Source organism: Gymnoscopelus braueri (assembly GCF_963280865.1).
Source record: "Gymnoscopelus braueri genome assembly, chromosome: 3".
NCBI classification, from domain to species: Eukaryota; Metazoa; Chordata; class Actinopteri; order Myctophiformes; family Myctophidae; genus Gymnoscopelus; species Gymnoscopelus braueri.
Genome location: NC_137612.1, coordinates 13891442 through 13911160, shown reverse-complemented (window position 1 = coordinate 13911160; position 19719 = coordinate 13891442). Strand labels below are relative to the sequence as shown.

At 43.0% G+C, this 19719-nt stretch overlaps 1 protein-coding gene across 2 annotated transcripts in view; it reads right to left on the bottom strand.

The window, feature by feature from the left end:
* LOC308082866 (retinoic acid receptor gamma-like) overlaps nt 1-19719 on the bottom strand; it is an 88543-nt gene that overhangs the window by 51863 nt on the left and 16961 nt on the right. For both annotated transcript variants that reach the window (XM_080424927.1, XM_080424928.1), the window contains exon 2: nt 4455-4791. In XM_080424927.1, the coding sequence (XP_080281053.1) occupies nt 4455-4623 (169 nt within the window). In that variant the 5' untranslated portion in view covers nt 4624-4791. The remainder of the gene's footprint in view (nt 1-4454; nt 4792-19719) is intronic.

The following is a 19719-nucleotide window of genomic DNA, read 5'->3' as shown; positions in this document are numbered from 1 at the left end:
TAATGTTCTTAAATACAAACTAATCAATTAGAAGATTTAGCACAAAAACATCAGTCGTCTTAAACATGGGTAATCTGTGGTTCCAGGACTCTCTGAAAACTGGCTTCGCCAGAGGGTCTATTAAAAAAAAGCTCCTTCTCCGGATCTTGTGATTTGCAGGAACATCCAGACAGTGCCAACATTTCCTACGGTGACCAGGCTTTAACAACAAGGGATTGCAACATAAAATACTATAAAACACAAAAGCAAAAAACGCACAAATTACCATCGATACAAACTCAAGTACAACAGCTGCAGGCATCAGGTTTTTAACGTCTGAAGTTAAACTTTTAAAATCACCCAAAGGGATGAAGTGCTCCATGGTTTAATGTATTTCTGGAGCTGCTTCCAGGAGGAAGTGGTGGATGGAGCATGAACACTAAAAAGACCTTCCTCCTCCTCCCAGGTTCTGTGGACGGATGATGAGAGACGGTAAAAAAGTGGCAGGTTCTGGGAGCGGAGATTACAATATAAATGTGATTTCCATCTAGAAACGGGGTGCACCCTGCAGCGCTCATATCCACGCTGTAGGCCAGGTGGCCTCAACAGGACTGTGTTAAGTTGTTGGGCTGCAGCATACTGTCATGTGAGCCAAGGAGCGCTGCAGTGTTTCTACGATATTCTAACCCGATACTTGTTGTATTTGTTGACGCCTGCTATGGTCAGAAGTGAAGGTGCTTTTGGGGGTGCTCTGAGTCTCCACAGAGCACTGGTTCTTAACCTTTTCAGGCCGCGAACCCCCCAAAAAATCATATATTTTTTTAAGTGGGGACCCCCCACCCTGACAAGTGATTGGAATAGTAGGAGTTGAGGCATTACATTTTGTTTGACTCGGTTCCACGGATAAATATTGTGAAAATAAATAGCTGATCTACAAGCTTGTAGATCGGCTATTTTCAAACCGTTTGACTCTTTCTTAAATGATTTGACAATTTGGCCAATGTTTGACCAGTTCTTATAGTATACTGTAGTTTGTTGATTACTTTTAACAGAGTAATGGTCTTTTTGTTTGTTTGTTGATGTATTAAAAAGGTCTTAAAAGTCCTTAAATTGTCACTCCACTTTCATCTGGGGACCCCCGCCCCCCCCAAAAAAATCATGTGGGGACCCCCCTGGGGTCACTCCCACTTATTTTTAAGCCAATTACGGGCAAACAGTATGGCATATCATTGTCACATGACTCCCAAGATCACGTGTACCTAATTTGGTGAAGATTGTTAAAAAGAAAAATCATATTTCTACCAAATAAACAGGGATGTGTTTTGTATTTGTGATGATGCCCCCTATGGGTCTTAAAGTGAAATGGCGTTTGGCTGTGCATTGGGTTGAGGCCCCTCAATATGTGACCCAATTTGGGGTGAATTGGACAATGTGCTCATTTGTTGTGTCAAAGCCGCAAACGTATATGTTTTGAAGAAAATACTGGAAAATGTCGTCATTTAGGCGGGAAAGAACCAGACGTACGTATACTGTATAGAGAGTTGTGTCATGATGCAAGGGAATCCATGGAAATTTTTAATGTGATCGTATGACACATGGAAATAGTGAGAACACGTTTCAAGGTATCTGAATCCATGAAGTGTATCTTTCATTATAAATTCACGACTCAAAAAAACCTTGACTGTAATTGTGTTATTTAATTCATACGAACTCCATCATTTCCTTCTCCCTCTCTGGCGCCTCGGCCTGTCGGTCTGTCTGTCGTCCCTCTGCAGTCTTAACATTGGAGGGTTTGATGTGGTTTGTGTGTGTGTGTGTGTGTGTGTGAGTGTGAGTGTGAGTGTGAGTGTGAGTGTGAGTGTGTGTGTGTGTGTGTGTGTGTGTGTGTGTGTGTGTGTGTGTGTGTGTGAGTGTGAGTGTGAGTGTGAGTGTGTGTGTGTGTGTGTGTGTGTGTGTGTGTGTGTGTGTGTGGCGGAGGGAGGGGGGGAGTGAAGAGAGAAAGTAATAACAGGCCATGGGCAGAAGTAGTCAGATTTAGTTCACTTGATACCAACAGAGAGCCACAGTACTGTCAGTACAGTGGTGGACTTGAGAGCTTGTTGTATTGAATGTCTTCTCCACAGAGTCAAATCAATGTTTCCCATGCAGTCATTTTTCAGCCTTAACTGCTCTGCATTTCTATCTTATCTAAAGCACTTTACAATGTGTGTTCACACACAGACGACGGAGCAAACATGGAAGATATCATCCTCGTCGGATGCAGTTATAGGGGTTCATGTCTTGCTCAAGGACACTTTGACACGAAACCAGGAAGAGCTGGGGTTGGAACCATGAACATTACGGTGCTCGAATGGGTAACCGGAACGCTCGCCCCAAAACACGCACGGACCCATTTTCTTCGCGGACCGCTCGTCCCCAGCGGTTCTTGTATTCTTATATTCGTTTTACTGAGGTTTAGTTTAGGATTAAAGTTAGGTTTTAGGCATAGTTTTACTGAGGTTAAGTTTAGGAATAAGGTTAGGTTTAGACCTAGTTTTATTGAGGTTACGTTTAGGAATAAGGTTAGGTTTAGACATAGTTTTACTGAGGTTTAGTTTAGGATTAAGGTTAGATTTAGACATGGTTTTACTGAGGTTACATTTAGGAATACATGGTGGAGACCGTTCCGAGGTCACCGGATTTGATCCGGGGCGAGCGTGTTTTGGGGCGAAAGTTCTTGTATTCCTCAAATGGCCACTTTACCTCCTGAGTTACAACCTATGTCCATGCCTGTCTTTGTCAGTCAGTCAGTCAGTCAGTCAGTCAGTCAGTCAGTCAGTCAGTCAGTCAGTCAGTCAGTCAGTCAGTGTTTCTGTCTGTTATTGCTTTGGCTCCCTTTCAAAGCCATTTCACATTAATATTCACATTCTTTGCACCAACCAATGTTGCCTTTCAATGCTTCCTGCCTTAGCCTGTCTGTCTGCCTTTGTTTCCAGGGGGTGTCCCTAATGAAGAGCAACAGCCCCCCCTGTGATCACAGAGGGAACAACATGACCATTCCCCCACCACACACCACACTGAAACAAGGAACTATTTCAGTCTCTCTCTTTTCCACTGGGATCCCTGTCTCTTTCTTTACTTGTAATAATTTGATTCACCTCCATGGTTGGTGGCAAATTATGAAAGGCTCCTTGTTATGTCTAAGAGAGAGAGAGAGAGAGAGAGAGAGAGAGAGAGAGAGAGAGAGAGAGAGAGAGAGAGAGAGAGAGAGAGAGAGAGAGAGAGAGAGAGAGAGAGAGAGAGAGAGAGAGAGAGAGAGAGCCCTGGTCAGTACTCTGCCAGCTGCTTGGTTTACCACATGGAAAAAACCCTGCTTTCCTGGAAGATACAAGCTAGGTTTTTACACAGTAAACTCCTTCTTTACTTCTCTTTCCCACCACCCAGTGTTGCCAAGTATGCTTATTATAAGCGACTTTGGGCTAGTTTTTTTCTCTGTGAAGTCGCTTGTAAATATTGTTAGTTGTTGTTGTTGGAACCGCGTTGGTTGCGTTTTTTTTGGGGGGCTTGTTTGTAAAGTGTAGTTGTTGCCTATTAGTGCTTGTTTCCTAAATGTTGTTTAAACCAGTGGTTCTCAAACATTTTGCATGTCAAGGAACTCTCAAATTAATGTAATTGTCCATGTATATCCCCCATCTGAAAACATGTTGTGCCAGGGACAACCTGTACCAGATTTGTGTTTTTCAAAACGTTTTTTTTTCCCCCAAGATTTTTTGAGAAAATATCTGCTATTTTCAAATAGCCGAGGTATATAGTTTTAAAGTGCTCATGTGGCCTATAATAGTCGCTTCTTTTGGGCTTGTTTTCATAGACCTGGTTGCTTATTTCTCTTGTAAAATCTGGCAACACTTTCCAAATCCCCACACACCCCCCCCCTCCCCTCCATCCCTCTCTTTCTCTCTCCCAGAGAAAAGTTTCTTCCCCTCTGAAACTGCTCTTTTTAGTTTTTTAGTTTGTTTGTTGTTTCTGTTCTGTGTCTGTGTTTATAAAATACATAATGTACCAGAATGTTTATAGAGGAATTTGAACTGATGTTTTATTTCGAGGTCATTTATAAGTAAGCAATTTTGTATTAGATCGGCTATTTAAATTTATTTAGAAAAGTCTTCGAAAAAGTTCAGAAAATCTTTTGTAGATCTTTTGATGATCTTTAGAAAACCTTTGAAAATAGGGCTTTAAGAGGTTATGGTCCATGATAATATGTCCATAACCCAAAAACGAATGTTAACTGGCCCGGACGGTTGGCGTAACTGTCTGGGCACCTATAGGCTGGTAATCCAGCCTGACAGTGTGTCGCGAGTCCAGATCCCAACGGCGTTTGCAGCATGTCACTCCCCAGCTCTCTTCCCATTTCCTGTCAGCCTACTGTCCTATCAATAAAGGCATAAAAGCCCCCAAAAAAACAAAACAAATGTTAACGGCGGTCTTTAGTTACTTACACAACGCAGCCATCTCTTTGGGAAGGTCCGCCCCGAACCGCCCGAAGAGGCTGCTATTGGCCAGCAGGTCGAAGGGGGAGTGGCTCCGCATGGAGTTGAAGGCGAAGGGGTAGACGGCCGGCGGGAAGCCGGTCATGTGACCCACCTGCCGCTCCCGGTTGGTGGCCATGGCGTAGTGGACCCTGGCCGAGCCGGGGAAGTCGGCGGCGGCCAGGTAGAGCCTCTCGGCCTTGCCGCCGCCGCTTCCTGTCCGCCGGTCGCTCAGCGGCCTGCCCTCCTCGCTGAGGGCCTGGTCCCATTCAGCCCCGCGCAGCCATTGGCTTCCCTCCCGCAGCGCCTGGAGAGAGAGAGAGAGAGAGAGAGAGAGAGAGAGAGAGAGAGAGAGAGAGAGAGAGAGAGAGAGAGAGAGAGAGAGAGAGAGAGAGAGAGAGAGAGAGAGGTTTGATTTGATTTTTTGATTTATTTAGTTGCACAATAAAAAACAGTACAAAGGAAACATTATTAAAACAACGCAGAAATAAGTGCAGGTGAGAAAAGAAACCCATAAAGGGCTTATAAAGGGTTCTCACCAAAACATAATAAACAAGTAGTTAAACATAATAATCAAGTTAAACATAATAATCAAACATAAAACACTACAAATACCTTGTGTGCAGTTGAATGTGTGGGTGCGAGTGTCTGTGTATTGAGTGTGCGTGTGTGTGCACGTGTCTGCACATGTGTGTCAGTGTGTGTGGGTGTGTATGCAGAAAGCTACGTTATTATGGTAGAAGCAAGTGGAGAGGCTTGATTCATCAGGCTGGCCCTCAGTCTATGTTTAAAGTTACTGAGTGAAGAAGAGGAGTTGGCAATAAGTGTGTGTGTATTCCAGAGTAAAGAACCACTGTCTTTAATGGAGAACTGGCTATGGGTGGTACGGCTGAAGGGAGGATGGAGATTATCGGATTGTCTAGAGAGACACCCCACATATGAGTGACTTAGTGGTGGAAAAAAACGTTCATTTCAGTGAACGAACGATTTTGTTCACATTCACGGCAATGATTCGTTCAAATGATTCGTTCATGTCTAGTGAACAACAACTCAACCCATTGTTATTCGCTTAACCCTGTCTTCTACCCTGAGCCGCCCCAAACTAGCAAAGTGTTTTGGAATTAGGTGGGTCTTGGGCTTAAGCTCAAGCTCGAAACGTGGCACGAAACGACACATTTCGAGCTTGTAGATCTGCTACTTTTGCCAAAAAACAGAAAAAAATGTAATCCTGAAAAGTAACAGTTTTGAACATATGAGGTTTCCACCCGACAGAGACCATATGCATTATGGCATGGACCCCCGATGGACCCCCCATCTGATTGGGACCCCAATCTTACACTGTAAATTCCTCCAGTGGAGAAGAGATCCAGTTGAACTAAAATAAAAATGTACGGTCAAAATCAACACTGCTTGGGGAGACCTACAGAAACTTGCAATGGGCCTGTTCTTCAAAATACTCAAGGGACCATGCAGTGCCCATGTACCTGTCTGACTACTTCAATAACGTGAGTGAAGCCCACGGTCACAACACCAGAGAGAGCTCCACTGATCTCATTCCCCCCAGATTTGGCACAAACATGGGGATGAATTAATTCTACTGTCATGTCACCAAAATGTGGAATGGCCAACCAACGCCAGCCATCAGAAAGTGTGACTACCCTCATTCACAACTGCCATAAAAGAGCACCTGTCTGCAATCTGTGTTTTAAAATATAATAATGTATATCTGCAAAGTAACTAGTAACTAAAGTTTTCAAATAATTGTAGTGGAGTAAAGTACAATATTGTCCTCAGAGATGTAGTGGAGTAAAAGTAAAAGTATTGAACATTGGAAATACTCCAGTAAAGTAAAAGTACCTCAAAAATTGTACTTAAGTACAGTACTCGAGTAAATGTACTTAGCTACTTTACACCACTGCCCCCGATGAACCACGGCGAGTCGCTCGCCAAAAATAACTGATTAAAATAACTGATTTTCAACCCCCAAAAAACGTATAAGAAATGGTATAGGATATAAAGCTGTTCAAACACCATTTCCAAAATGCATACAACACATTTATTGTTCGTGAGAATGTCAGAGTCTAACACACTGTCAGGTCCTGCTGTTTCACATGAGTTGGATTTCCAGAGTTTTTAAATTGTCTGATGCCCTGCAGTGTTAAACCACTTAAACCCTTATATGGTTGTCCGGAGTCCCTCAGGGCTTTATACTAGTGACTTTTCAGTTTTCACTCTGCATTAAAAGGCAGGGTAAGTGATATTTGTTTTGGGTCAAAACAAAAAGTGTTTTGGTTAAAAGGTTAAAGCACTATATTGTGATAGATAGTACTCATTGCTATTGAGTGTTTGTTCAGTAACAGGAGTCTCGATGTCTCTCCAGCTCTTTAATAAACAGAAAATGAATTCTCAGGTGGGTTGCACATTTTCAACCAATCAGGAGAGAGTACCCACTTATCGGCTTCAGTTTTATAGTGTTCCAGTTCCAATTGTGTGTCTGCTCATTTATATGTGTCATCACTTCCAATTTCACTTGTTTATCCATTTATCCTGTATGAGTTCTCTATCCTGATTGGATAAAATTGGTATCCCGACCTGAAAATGCATTTTCTGTTTATTAAAGAGCTGGAGAGACAGTGAGACTCCTGTTACTGAACAAGCACTCTATAGCAATGATTACTATCAGGATTTAAAGTTATTTAACACTTATTTTAACAATGGAATATCACTTACATATCTTGGCTGAAAATAGCCGATCGACAAGCTATTTTCAGTGAAAGTTGTCCCTCAGTACATGGATCTATCCTGGGGTTTAAGTGGTTTAATAACTTAGCCATAACTCTGGTGATGTCACATCTATAGGGCTGCGTGTTTAAACCCCCAAATCCCTTTATGAAATCTGAAAGACGCGGAGCAGAGCCAAGAGCCAAGAGCCAAGAGGAGACTTAAAGAAACAGCTTGACACGACGCTTTATTATAATACACAGACGACACAGCGGTGCATGGAAACTGGAGAGTAACTAAGTGTCAGTGGTGGAAAATGTACAATTTTTTTTTTACTTGAGTAAAAGTATCAATACCGCAATGTAGAAATACTCTGTTACAAGTAAAAGGCCTGTGTTCAAAATGTTACTTAGAGTAAAAGTACAAAAGTATTGGCATAAAAATATACTTAAAGGGATACTTCACTCTCGGGCCGGGGACACATTTAAAAAAAATATTAAAAATAAATGAAAAAAGTTATGGAAAATTCATGGCCCCCTCACACATTAGTAGGACACTCTAATGCGTGAGGGGGCCATGAATTTTCCATAACTTTTTTCATTTATTTTTAATATTTTTTTTAAATGTGTCCCCGGCCCTAAAGTGAAGTATCCCTTTAAAGTACCAAAAGTAAAAGTACTAAAATGCTTGAAAATAGCAGATCTACAAGCTCACAATGCGATGCGACACGCAATATTCCACTAAAGTTAAAAATACCTCAAAATTTAACTTAAGTACAGTTCTTGAGTAAATGTACTTAGTTACTTTTCACCACTGCTAAGTGTACGTACATTTACTATTTGAAGATCCAGATCCGTTGATCCAGTCCGGGTTTTCTTCTTAATAAAAATAGCAAAATCAACAGGAAGTTGACATTTTTATTGAAAATACAAACAGTACTGAGTTTTGTGATGTTCTATATTGTCTGAATCAGCTTTGTTTGTGATTGTTAACAGGCTAAAAGAGTGACTTTGAGAGCTGTTTCACCGTACAATGTAAGTCAATGAGCAGCATATTTTGAATGATCAATTTCTAATCAATGGAGCAATTATTTTTGATTTCTTGTCCATCTTTGGAGTTACATCATGGCAAGGTAACTACACAACCCAAACCTCTACCAACGTGGTCTTGCACTTTAAGTATAATTTTGATGCCAATACTTTTGAACTTTTACTCAAATACAAATTATGAATACAGGCCTGTCTGTTACTTTTTTATTGTGCATATATTGCTACTTTTTTACTTTTACTTCCACCACTGTTTATTAAATCAGTGGTGTAAAGTAACTAAGTACATTTACTCAAGTACTGTACTTAAGTACAATTTTGAGGTATTTTTACTTTACCGGAGTAGTCTATACTTTTACTTCTACTCCACTACATCTCAGAGGCAAATATTGTACTTTTACTCCACTAGAATTATTTGAAAACTTTTATATAAATTATTACATTATAAAACATACATTAACCACTTTAGCCTTGTTTTATACCTAGGATATTTTCAAACCTTTTAGCACGTTTACTTTTTGCACTTTATGTACTTTGATGCCAATGCTTTTGTACTTTTACTCAAGTAAATTGAGTACATTTTCCACCGCTGTCTATGACAGAGACGCAGAGCGGAGGGGGATAGCAGCAGCAGCAACACTTCTTTCTTTGGGTTTTCTCTCCAAACAGTGCAATGATTTCAGGCGCTGCCATATGATTTCAATCAGCACTAGTTGTATTATAAAAGGATCTCTGTGTTCCCTCTGCCAGCCTGACTGCTGCCTGACTGGGGGGGGGGGGGGGGCAGCCCGGGCCTGGCAGCCCGCTACAACATGGGCACAATTAACCCCTTAGAGTCACACACACATAAAACGTACTAATTCCCGTGACCCACCCCACCCAAACGCGCGCGCGCGCGCGCGCACCCACGTGCACGCACACACACGCACGCGCACGCGCACACGCACACGCACACACACACACACACGCCATAAAGTTATTTTTTTTCCTGCCGCCTCTGCTAAAGGACCAGGAGAGAGAGCGAGACTTTCTTCTTGTCTTTTCTTTTTTTCCTACCTCATGTGTATAGGATCAGCCTTTCAGTTCTGGTCACTATATAGGGGACGAAGCCCCTCCCCTTCCCTCATAAACTTTTTAATGTTTTCACTCAAACTTTTTAATGTTCGGGGGGACCCCCGGTTTGGGCCACGGACCCCCATATCTCTGAGAGTGTACAAGGCGGGTCCATATCGTTCTGTTACTAAACTCTCAGATTACAGACCTGTAAGGGGTCCGTTTGGTTCCTATATCGATAATGTATCTGGGGACCTCCTGGAACCTTCAAGGACCCCTCTGGGGACCTTCAAGGACCCCTGGGGGTCCCCGTACCCCACTTTGAGAACCACTGTTCTAATATTGTCTGTCTGAGACGTGAGACCCCATAGTGATGTCATGAGTAGGCAGAGTCTAAAGCTCGATTTATACTTCCTTGCATTATGGTGTTGTTCAATGGAGTAAAAATGTAAGGAACAATAGACAACATTCAACCACTAGATGTCGCACTTTTACAACAACCTTTGTTGTATAAGGTTTGCCCCCCCCATCACGACTGTAAGGCAGCAATCACGTGGTTTGCAACATAGTAACGCGATGGCTGCCTTCCAAGAATATAGTAAGGGGGGACAAACACTTTCATAATGTTGGCTGCAGCGTTGATTTCGTTGACTAAAACTATGACGAAAACAAACAAAAAAATGTCACTGACGAAAACTAAATAAAAACTAAGCTATGATGTCTAAGACTGAGACTAAATATAATTGACAATTTTGTCAACATATTAAAAAAAAGTAGACTAAAATGTTAGTGAGAGACTAGTGGAGAGGAGATCCAGTAGAACTAAAAGACAAGTGATTTTATGTTTGGTTGCACTCAGGTGTTGCGCTCTGAAAATAGCAGACCTAAAAGCTCACAACGCGTTGCAGCGCAACGCAACGCATTGTGAGCTTGTAGATCGGCTATTTTCAGCATGCAACCAAGTGTAAAATCAGTCTTTACGACGCCATCAAGGCACCGCCAAAATACATTTTAGTCGACTATAATCTTATGATATTTAGTCAACTAAAACTAGACAAAAACTAAAACATTTCAGATGACTAAAATATGACTAAAACTAAATCAAATTTTCAACACTGGTTGGCTGTCAGGTTACAGCTAACGTAGTTTGATGTGAAATATTCGAAGATGCATTTTCAGATCGTTTACTCATCGTGCTCCAGATGTGTAAAATACTTTAACTGTGGCCCGGACTGCTGGCATAGCGGTCTGGGTACCAAAGTAGCCTGACAGTGCATCGCAGGCTCGAGTCCCGTTCCCGACGATCTTTGCCGCATGTCTCTCCCCATCTCTCTCCCCGTTTCCTGTCTCTACTGTAAAACTATAAATAAATGCCAAAAAGCCCCCAAAAACATCTTTAAAATAAATAATACTTTAACTGTCAGATAGAACTGTGGTCAAAACTGTACAGCAATGGTTCTCAACTTGTGGTCCTTGAGGGGCGTTCCAGGGGGTCCCCCGCAAATTCGGGGAACAGTTTAAACAGTTAAAGCCCCCATTATTATTCTTTTGAAAATGTTGACAGATGTTGACAAACATTGACAAATCTTCTCTTATGGGGGTCTAAGTCTTTCCGAATGGGGGTCTGCGGAACATAATGTAACAATGTGGGGGTCCTCGACATGACAGGGACCACTGCTGTATAGCACAGCTAAAAGAATGTCCTATTTTTCCCCTTTTGTCGCATTCTTAAGGCAATAGTTTGATGACCAGCGGTTCCGGTAGGAGACACAAAGGAGACTCATTGTGTCTCCTACCGGAACCGCTGGTCATCAAATTATTGGCTTAGGAATGTGACAAAAACGGGAAAAAAAAACATTAATTCAAGTTTCCATGGGGTGACTAATCCATAGAAAAAGATTAGCTGTACACAGACAGAATGACGGACGGACGGACACACACACACACACACACACACACACACACACACACACACACACACACACACACACACACACACACACACACACACACACACACACACACACACACACACACACACACACACACACACGGACGGACGGACGGACGGACGGACGGACAGGGTGCAAAACATACTCTCGCCATGCCTTTCGGCCTGGTGGAGACAAAAAGTCATTTTGTGGGTGAACTATCCCTTTAAGACCTGGGAGCTGACCAGTACAACCACAGTCTCATACTGTTGGCCACTGAGCAGCTCCACTGGAGCGGTTGGGGGTTCAGTGCCTTGCTCAAGGGCACTTCAGCAGTGTTGTGGGGAGGAGGGGTGAGTGAGTGAGTGGTGGCCATTCACTTCCCCAACACAGATTTGTCTTTGCCCCGGTGCAATGGGAATCAAACAGGGAAGCTTCCGGCAACAAATACACTCCTCTAACCTTTAGGCGTTTCATTTCATTTACGAAAAAATAAAAACGTTAAAATATGGAGATAGGAGTTTTCTGCCCGACAACGACGATAGAGGAAACAAAGGACAGGGGTTTACACACACCATGTGAGGGGCTCACACAGATCGCATGTCAACGACTTCTCTCTCCCCCGTGTTAAGGCTTTCACTTTGCTATAAATATTGTTTCCACACACACTCAGACACACACACACACACACACACACACACACACACACACACACACACACACACACACACACACACACACACACACACACACACACACACACACACACACACACACACACACACACACACACACACACACACACACACACCTGCACATGCACTCGCTCACCCTGCGCCCCTACACTTTCTTTCACATTACCTGCGAGCGTCCGTGCCGTCACCGAACCGGCCAATTACAGCCCTACGCCAACGGGCTGCCCCAGACCACCGCTAATTTAGGATAAACTCTTCCACATGTGGGGGGGGGGGGGTTGGGCCCACTGGCCACATCAGCCAGTTTAACACACACACACACACACACACACACACACACACACACACACACACACACACACACACACACACACACACACACACACACACACACACACACACACACACACACACACACACACACACACACACACACACACACACACACACACACACGCATAAACTGCCAAGTAGATACTTAAAACTGGAGAACCTGTTAACTTCTGGCCTCCAGATTTTGGTCTTTGTTTTGGCCGTACAGACGGTTTCTTTTCCTGCCATTAATGAGCTTTTCGCTGAATGAATAAAAATCACCCAAATGATGTCTTTAGGCATCATTTGATCCTCTGATGGGGCGACCACATCATCCCGCGGTCTGGCCGGGATTGTACCGATTTTTCAAGCCGCGTGTCCCGAGTTTCGACAAATACCTCTAAAACACGAATATGTCCCGGGTTTTCAAACATTCACTACAAGATTGTCCCGGTTTTCGCCAGAATAAAAACAATAATAGTTGTTTTCAGTGGTTGCATAGACCAGTGGTTCTCAATCTTTTTCATGTCAAGGACCCCCAAAATGATATGTATTTGGCCGCGGACCCCCAATCTCAAATATTTTGTTCCAGGGACCCCCAGAAGCAAAGATTTGAGCAACAAATATTCGCTTAAAAAATATACATACATTCAAAGGTTTGCACAAATTTTCACGGATTTTCAAAAATAGCACTCGGTGCCGCACTATGAGCTTGTAGATCTGCTATTTTTGAATAGCCAAAGTATAAAAGGTCAAAACTATTGTGATGCTATATTAACACATTTTGCTGGGTACCCCCTGGAACCCCCTCAAGTACCCCTGGGGGTCCCCGGACCCCACTTTGAGAACCAATGGCATAGACGTTTATCATGTTCTTTTCAGGTAAACAAGCTAACAGACCTAACCAATCAGAAAAAACCTGAACAAATGCATTATGTGTCTGAATTCAACACTGAGGCTGATGTTTGTCATTGTCAATCATGTCGTTAAAGGGATAGTTCACCCAAAAACATATTTTTTGTCTATGGATTAGTCACCCCATGGAGACTTGAATTCATGGATATCGTTTTGTTTTTGTCGCATTCCTAAGACAATAATGTGATGACCAGCGGACGGTAGGTAGGCAGCGGTTTCGGTATAGGAGACACAAAGGAGACTCTTTATGTCTCCTACCGGAACCGCTGCCGGTCATCAAATTGGCTTAAAAATATCCATGAATTCAAGCATCCATGGGGCGACTAATCCATAGAAAATTTTGGGGGCTGAACTATCCCTTTCACACCTATGGTGCGTATACATGTGCGCGTGCACGAACGGGCATGCGCGTGCACCACGAATGTGAGCGCTGATTTAAGGGTCCCCCGGTTTGAGGGGCTGAATATTATGGTCACCCTACTCTACCACATCCATGACATTCCTGATGATGTCACATGATATCGATAACATCCCTGATGATGATGTCACATGATATCGATGACATTCCTGATGATGTCACATGATATCGATGACATTCCTGATGATGTCACATGATATCGATGACATTCCTGATGATGTCACATGATATCGACGATATCGAAGGAACACAGAATCTACACAGTAAAAATCATGAGTGTTAAAAATGGACCAGGAAATGGAAAACCAGTGGTATACTGCTGGCCACGCACGCACGCCTGCACACACGTGCACGTGCACGTGCACGCACACGCACACGCACGCGCACGCACACGCACACGCACACGCACACGCACACACACACACCACACACACACACACACACACGTGCACGCACACGCACGTGCACGCACATGCACACACAGCCTAAATAATAAAATCCTCAGAGTTAATTTATCCGGTTGTAACTCAGAGAGTGTATAGATGTAACCAAATGGACCCGTGGTGTTTTAACATTAACCCTCACAATCTTTACAGTGTAACAACATTGAAGCCCGCAGCAGGTCTGGTGGTTTTATCATGTGCAACACAGTGCTATTGTTTTATAAGAAATGTACTTTCTCCCGCTGAGGTTTTTTTTACCCCCTTCAGCAGGGTTTTGCGGAGAGAGAGAGAGAGAGGGGGGGGGGGGAGGCAGGGGGGGGGGTTAGAAGAACTCTGCGAAGCTCTAAAAAATCAAAGGCTCTCTCTCTCTCCCAGACATGTGTTCCTACGCGGAAAGTGTGTGGCTTAAAAAACGTGATTGCAAACATGCATCGGTGTGCAAAAGTCAAGCGGTACCAACATATGCACACGCATGCATGAAAACACAGGCTGCACCGCATCGCAACTACTGACATGTATCTCCTCTAACCCGAAGAAACAGTACACAGATGTTCTGGGCGCTTTGATCGTGTTTATGGGCGATCGGTGACACACACACGCACGCACGCGCGCGTGCGCACACACACACACACACACACACACACACACGGGCGAGTGTGCGCGCTGAAGCACCATTGAAAGCTGCAATTGACCTTGAAGAATGAAGAAGTAGGACATCTATAAGAGGGGAGCAGTGTTGCCAGATGGGACATTTTAAATGATCGTACGGGAAACTTTAAAACATCGTATTTGAAAGAAAACTATCGTACACAGCCAAAAAATATAAATAATTTGTAAATATGTAATTTCAGAAAAAAAGAATCGTATTTGTTGTAAGAAACAACCTTATTTGAGACTCCTACGTGACAAAAACGCATCACATATGCTGCGTGGAAGTAGGCAACTTCCTGGACCTTAAACAAATAAAAGTATGAAACTGGAATGGAAAGACACGACCGGTTTCTTTAATGCCTCCAAGTACATATCTAGGCTCAGATTTCATGACTTATTTTGAAAAGCCAAACCGAATCCCGAAGCAGCAGCCAGGGAATTTTATAAATCACAAATTTGTTTACGATATATGATCGTATATTTGGGTATTTTTTAAATTATTGATCGTACATCATACAAAGGGTAAACTTATCATACAAATACGATGATTATCGTACATCTGGCAACACTGGAGGACTTCACTACGAGAGGCAGTTGTAAACGGAAAACATTTGACCTAAGGTTTCAGTTCCGACTTCCATAAGCCCCATTGACTTTGTTTATCGTTGCAGTTAGAATATTACCTCCATATTCTAACTTTTTGTGTTTTTTCCCCATAAATAAATACCACACGTGGTCACACTAAAGCGTCACACAGAAGCATCAAAAGTAGCATCAAAACGTGGCGCTTTGCGCCGCGTTTCAAGCTTGTAGATCTGCTACTTTTGCTTTTATTGAATTTGAATCCTGACATGTAACAGTTTTGGACATATGAGGTTTCCACCCGACAGAGATGTTATATTAAAGAAAACTATAAAAAACACGTGAACAAGACTAGGTCTAATGCTGGGGTAGCTTTTCACGTGGACAGACAGACAGACAGACAGACAGACAGACAGACAGACAGACAGACAGACAGACAGACAGACAGACAGACAGACAGACAGACAGACAGACAGACAGACAGACAGACAGACAGACAGACAGACAGACAGACAGACAGACAGACAGACAGACACACAGACACACAGACACACAGACCTCATGCAGTGCCACACCAATATACAACGGCTTTAAATACAAGAGTGTTGAAAACAAAATATATATATTTTTATGAAATAAGAGATTATGGAAAGAAGAGAGTGAAAGAAAAGAGAGAGAGAGAGAGAGAAGGGGGAGAACACAGGAATGAAAGAGTGTGTCAGGCATCTGGAAGGCCATGTGTTTAGAAGAACGTCATTAATTAGTCCCACATTGAGAGCTGGATTAATAAAAGAAGGAACGGACTGGATTAATAAGAGAAGGAACGGACTGACTGTGATAAAACAGGATTAATAAGAGAAGGAACGGACTGGATTAAAAAGAGAAGGAACGGACCGTGGTAAAACAGGATTAATAAAAGAAGGAACGGACTGACTGTGGTAAAACAGGATTAATAAAATAAGGAACGGACTGACTGTGGTAAAACAGGATTAATAAAAGAAGGAACGGACTGACCGTGGTAAAACAGGATTAAAAAAAGAAGGAACGGACTGACTGTGGTAAAACAGGATTAATAAGAGAAGGAACGGACAGTGGTAAAACAGGATTAATAAAAGAAGGAACGGACCGTGGTAAAACAGGATTAATAAGAGAAGGAACGGACTGTTATAAAACAAGATTAAAAAGAAGGAACGGACAGTCTGTGGTAAAACAGGGAATCAGCAGTGGAGCCGAGCGGCCGACAGAAAAGCTGACATAAAAATAAAGAATGTTTTTTATTCCCTTCAGTATCCTATAAAATAATGAGACTGCTTCACTCTAATGAGTCACACCAGCCTGGGCAACCTCCCTCTCTCTCTGTGTGTGAGTGTCTCTCTCCCCTCTCTCTCCCTCCAGGGGTGTACACCTTGGGCAGAGCAACAAAAGCCTTGCTGTGTGTCTGTGGGCCTCCAGGCTGGCTGTGTGTGTGTGTGTCTCTGGGCCTCCAGGCCTCAATGCTCCTTTATGAGACCCGGCTGGGTCGGGTCAGACTGGGTCGTCTGGTCCCACTGACACACACACACACACACACACACACACACACACACACACACACACACACACACACACACACACACACACACACACACACACACACACACACACACACACACACACACACACACACACACACACACACACACACACACACACACACAAAATACATAAAACCGCACACTCTCTCTCTCTCCCTCTCTCTCTCTCTCTCTCTCTCTCACACACACACACACACACGCACAAACATGAAATACATAAAACCGCACACTCTCTCTCTCCCTCTCTCACTCTCTCACACACACACACGCAATACATAAAACCGCACACTCGCTCTCTCCCTCTCAACACACACAAACATGAAATACATAAAACCGCACACTCTCTCTCTCTCCCTCTCCCTCTCTCCCTCTCGCACGCACGCACGCACGCACGCACGCACGCACGCACGCACGCACGCACACACACACACACACACACACACACACACACACACACACACACACACACACACACACACACACACACACACACACACACACACACACACACACACACACAATCGACACTCTCTTTTCTAAGTGCAGGTATTCTGACATCGTAGGCAGACTGTGTGTGTGTGCGTGTGCGTGTGCGTGTGCGTGTGCGTGTGCAAGTGTGTGTGTTGCTGATGTGCTGAGGGGTTATTACTCAGCCTGCCACACCTGAACAACCAACTACACACACACACACACACGCACACCCACACACACACACACACACACACACACACACACACACACACACACACACACACACACACACACACACACACACACACACACTGACGCTCCCCCTCTCCCAGTGTGTTTGTGAATTAAAAGCAGCTTTAGCAGTGTTGTGTTAAAGTGGCGACGGGGCTTTCCACACATTCATGTTTCCCACCAACATGCTGAATACCAGCTTGTTGCTGTCTGGCAGAAACCTCTTATCTCCATATTATAACTTTATGTGTTTCTTCGTAAATTAACGCCCTGCTTGATCATAGTACAGCGTCACACAAAAGCATCAAAAGTAGCAGATCTACAAGCTCGAAACGCGGCGCGAAGCAACGCGTTTCGAGCTTGTAGATCTGCTACTTTTGATGTTTTCTAATTTGAATCCTGAAAAGTTAAAGTTTTGGACATATGAGGTTTCCACCCGACAGAGACGATCTGCGCTGTAGTGAATGTGAACCAACAGCCGTAAATTAACGCCCTACTTGATCATAACTACAGCGTCACACAAAAGCATCAAAAGTAGCAGACCTACAAGCTCGGTGCGAAGCGGCGCGATTTCAATTTGAATCCTGAAAAGTAACAGTTTTGGACATACCCAACAGAGACGATATATACAAAATATATAAAAAACACATTAACAAGACTACAGGCCCTATCTTGCCTTATCCCTTATCCCTAAATTTTTTGCCATTTTTTTATATTTTGAAAAACATTTTTAAATAGTTCAACTGTGACTAACCGATCTACATCGACACATTGTGAGACTACAAGCCTGTTTCAGTCTGTTGTCTGTTTGGTGGAGATTTAGATTGCGTCATATAAGAACTGTGTTCCAAAAATAAACAAACCAGCGTGGCGATTTTGTCAGGTATGTGACCTGGTGTCGTTTATGATATTGATCAGGGATATTTTGGGTGAAGATATTTGGATGTAGAGGGAGAATAGTGTCTAGCCAAAGTAACAGAGTTCCAGGGGACCTCTGGACAAAAGCATAGAGTTGAAGAGGTTTACGGCTCCATTTGGTTACATTTTGTACATTCTCTCTTAAAGTTAAATTGACACTCAGGCATTTACAGTGTATAAATACTGTATATAGGCTATAAATATACTGTATTTAAACCACACACATACACAGGTAATTAGCTGGCAGTGAAAAAGCTTTAAATCAAACTCATACACAAAGGAGCTGCTACGTCTCAGTGGCCAGACCACCAGACAGCTTGGCTTCCATTGGTCAGTCCTCTAATGATGTGGAAGAAGTACTCACATTATTTACTTAAGTAAAAGTACCAAAGCCACAATGTAGAAGTACTCTGTTAGTTACTTAAGTAAAAGTCCGGCATTCAAAATGAGTGAAGGTACAAAAGTACAGGCGTAAAATGATAATGCACGTAATGATCATTACGTGGAATGTCCCCATTTCACAAGTTTTCAAATGTATACAAATCCTTTGAAAATAGACGATCTACAAGCTCACAACGCGTCGCATCGTGACACGTTGTGAGCTTGTAGATCTGCTATTTTTCAAATAGCCGAGTGTGTACTGTATAGGGCTGAAGTGGTTAATGAAGCCTACAGTATGTTTCGTAACAAAATCTACAAAGTAACTAGTAAATGAAGTTTTCAATTAACTGTAGTGGAGTAAAAAAGTACCATTTGCGGCCCGGACGGATGGCGTAGCGGTCCGGGCACCTGGGCTGCTAATGCGGTTCGAATCCCGTTCCCGACGACCTTTGCTGCGTGTCACTCCCCGTCTCTCTCTCCTCATTTCCTGTCAGTCTACTGTATTCTATCAAATACAGGCAGAAAAAGCCAAGAAAAATTTGCCTCTGAGATGTAGTGGAGTAGAAGTATTGAAAAATACTCCATTAAAGTAAAAAAAAAACTCAAATTTGTACTTAAGTACAGTATTAGAGTAGACGTACTTAGTTACTTTCCACCACTGGATGTGCCCAATCATTTATTTTCCTTGGCACACACTTCTCATACACACTGGTCTATATTTTTCCATAGTGTTGGTCCAGTGGAAGGCCTATGATGACGCTATGGCAATAAACACCTTTGTTTCAATCATAAATGCAGCGATGAAAAAGTGTTGGTTAATGACAACTTTTCATGGTTTCACTCAAACCGCTGCTCTTTAAAACATGGTTAATTAAACTTTTTGCTGTTAATAC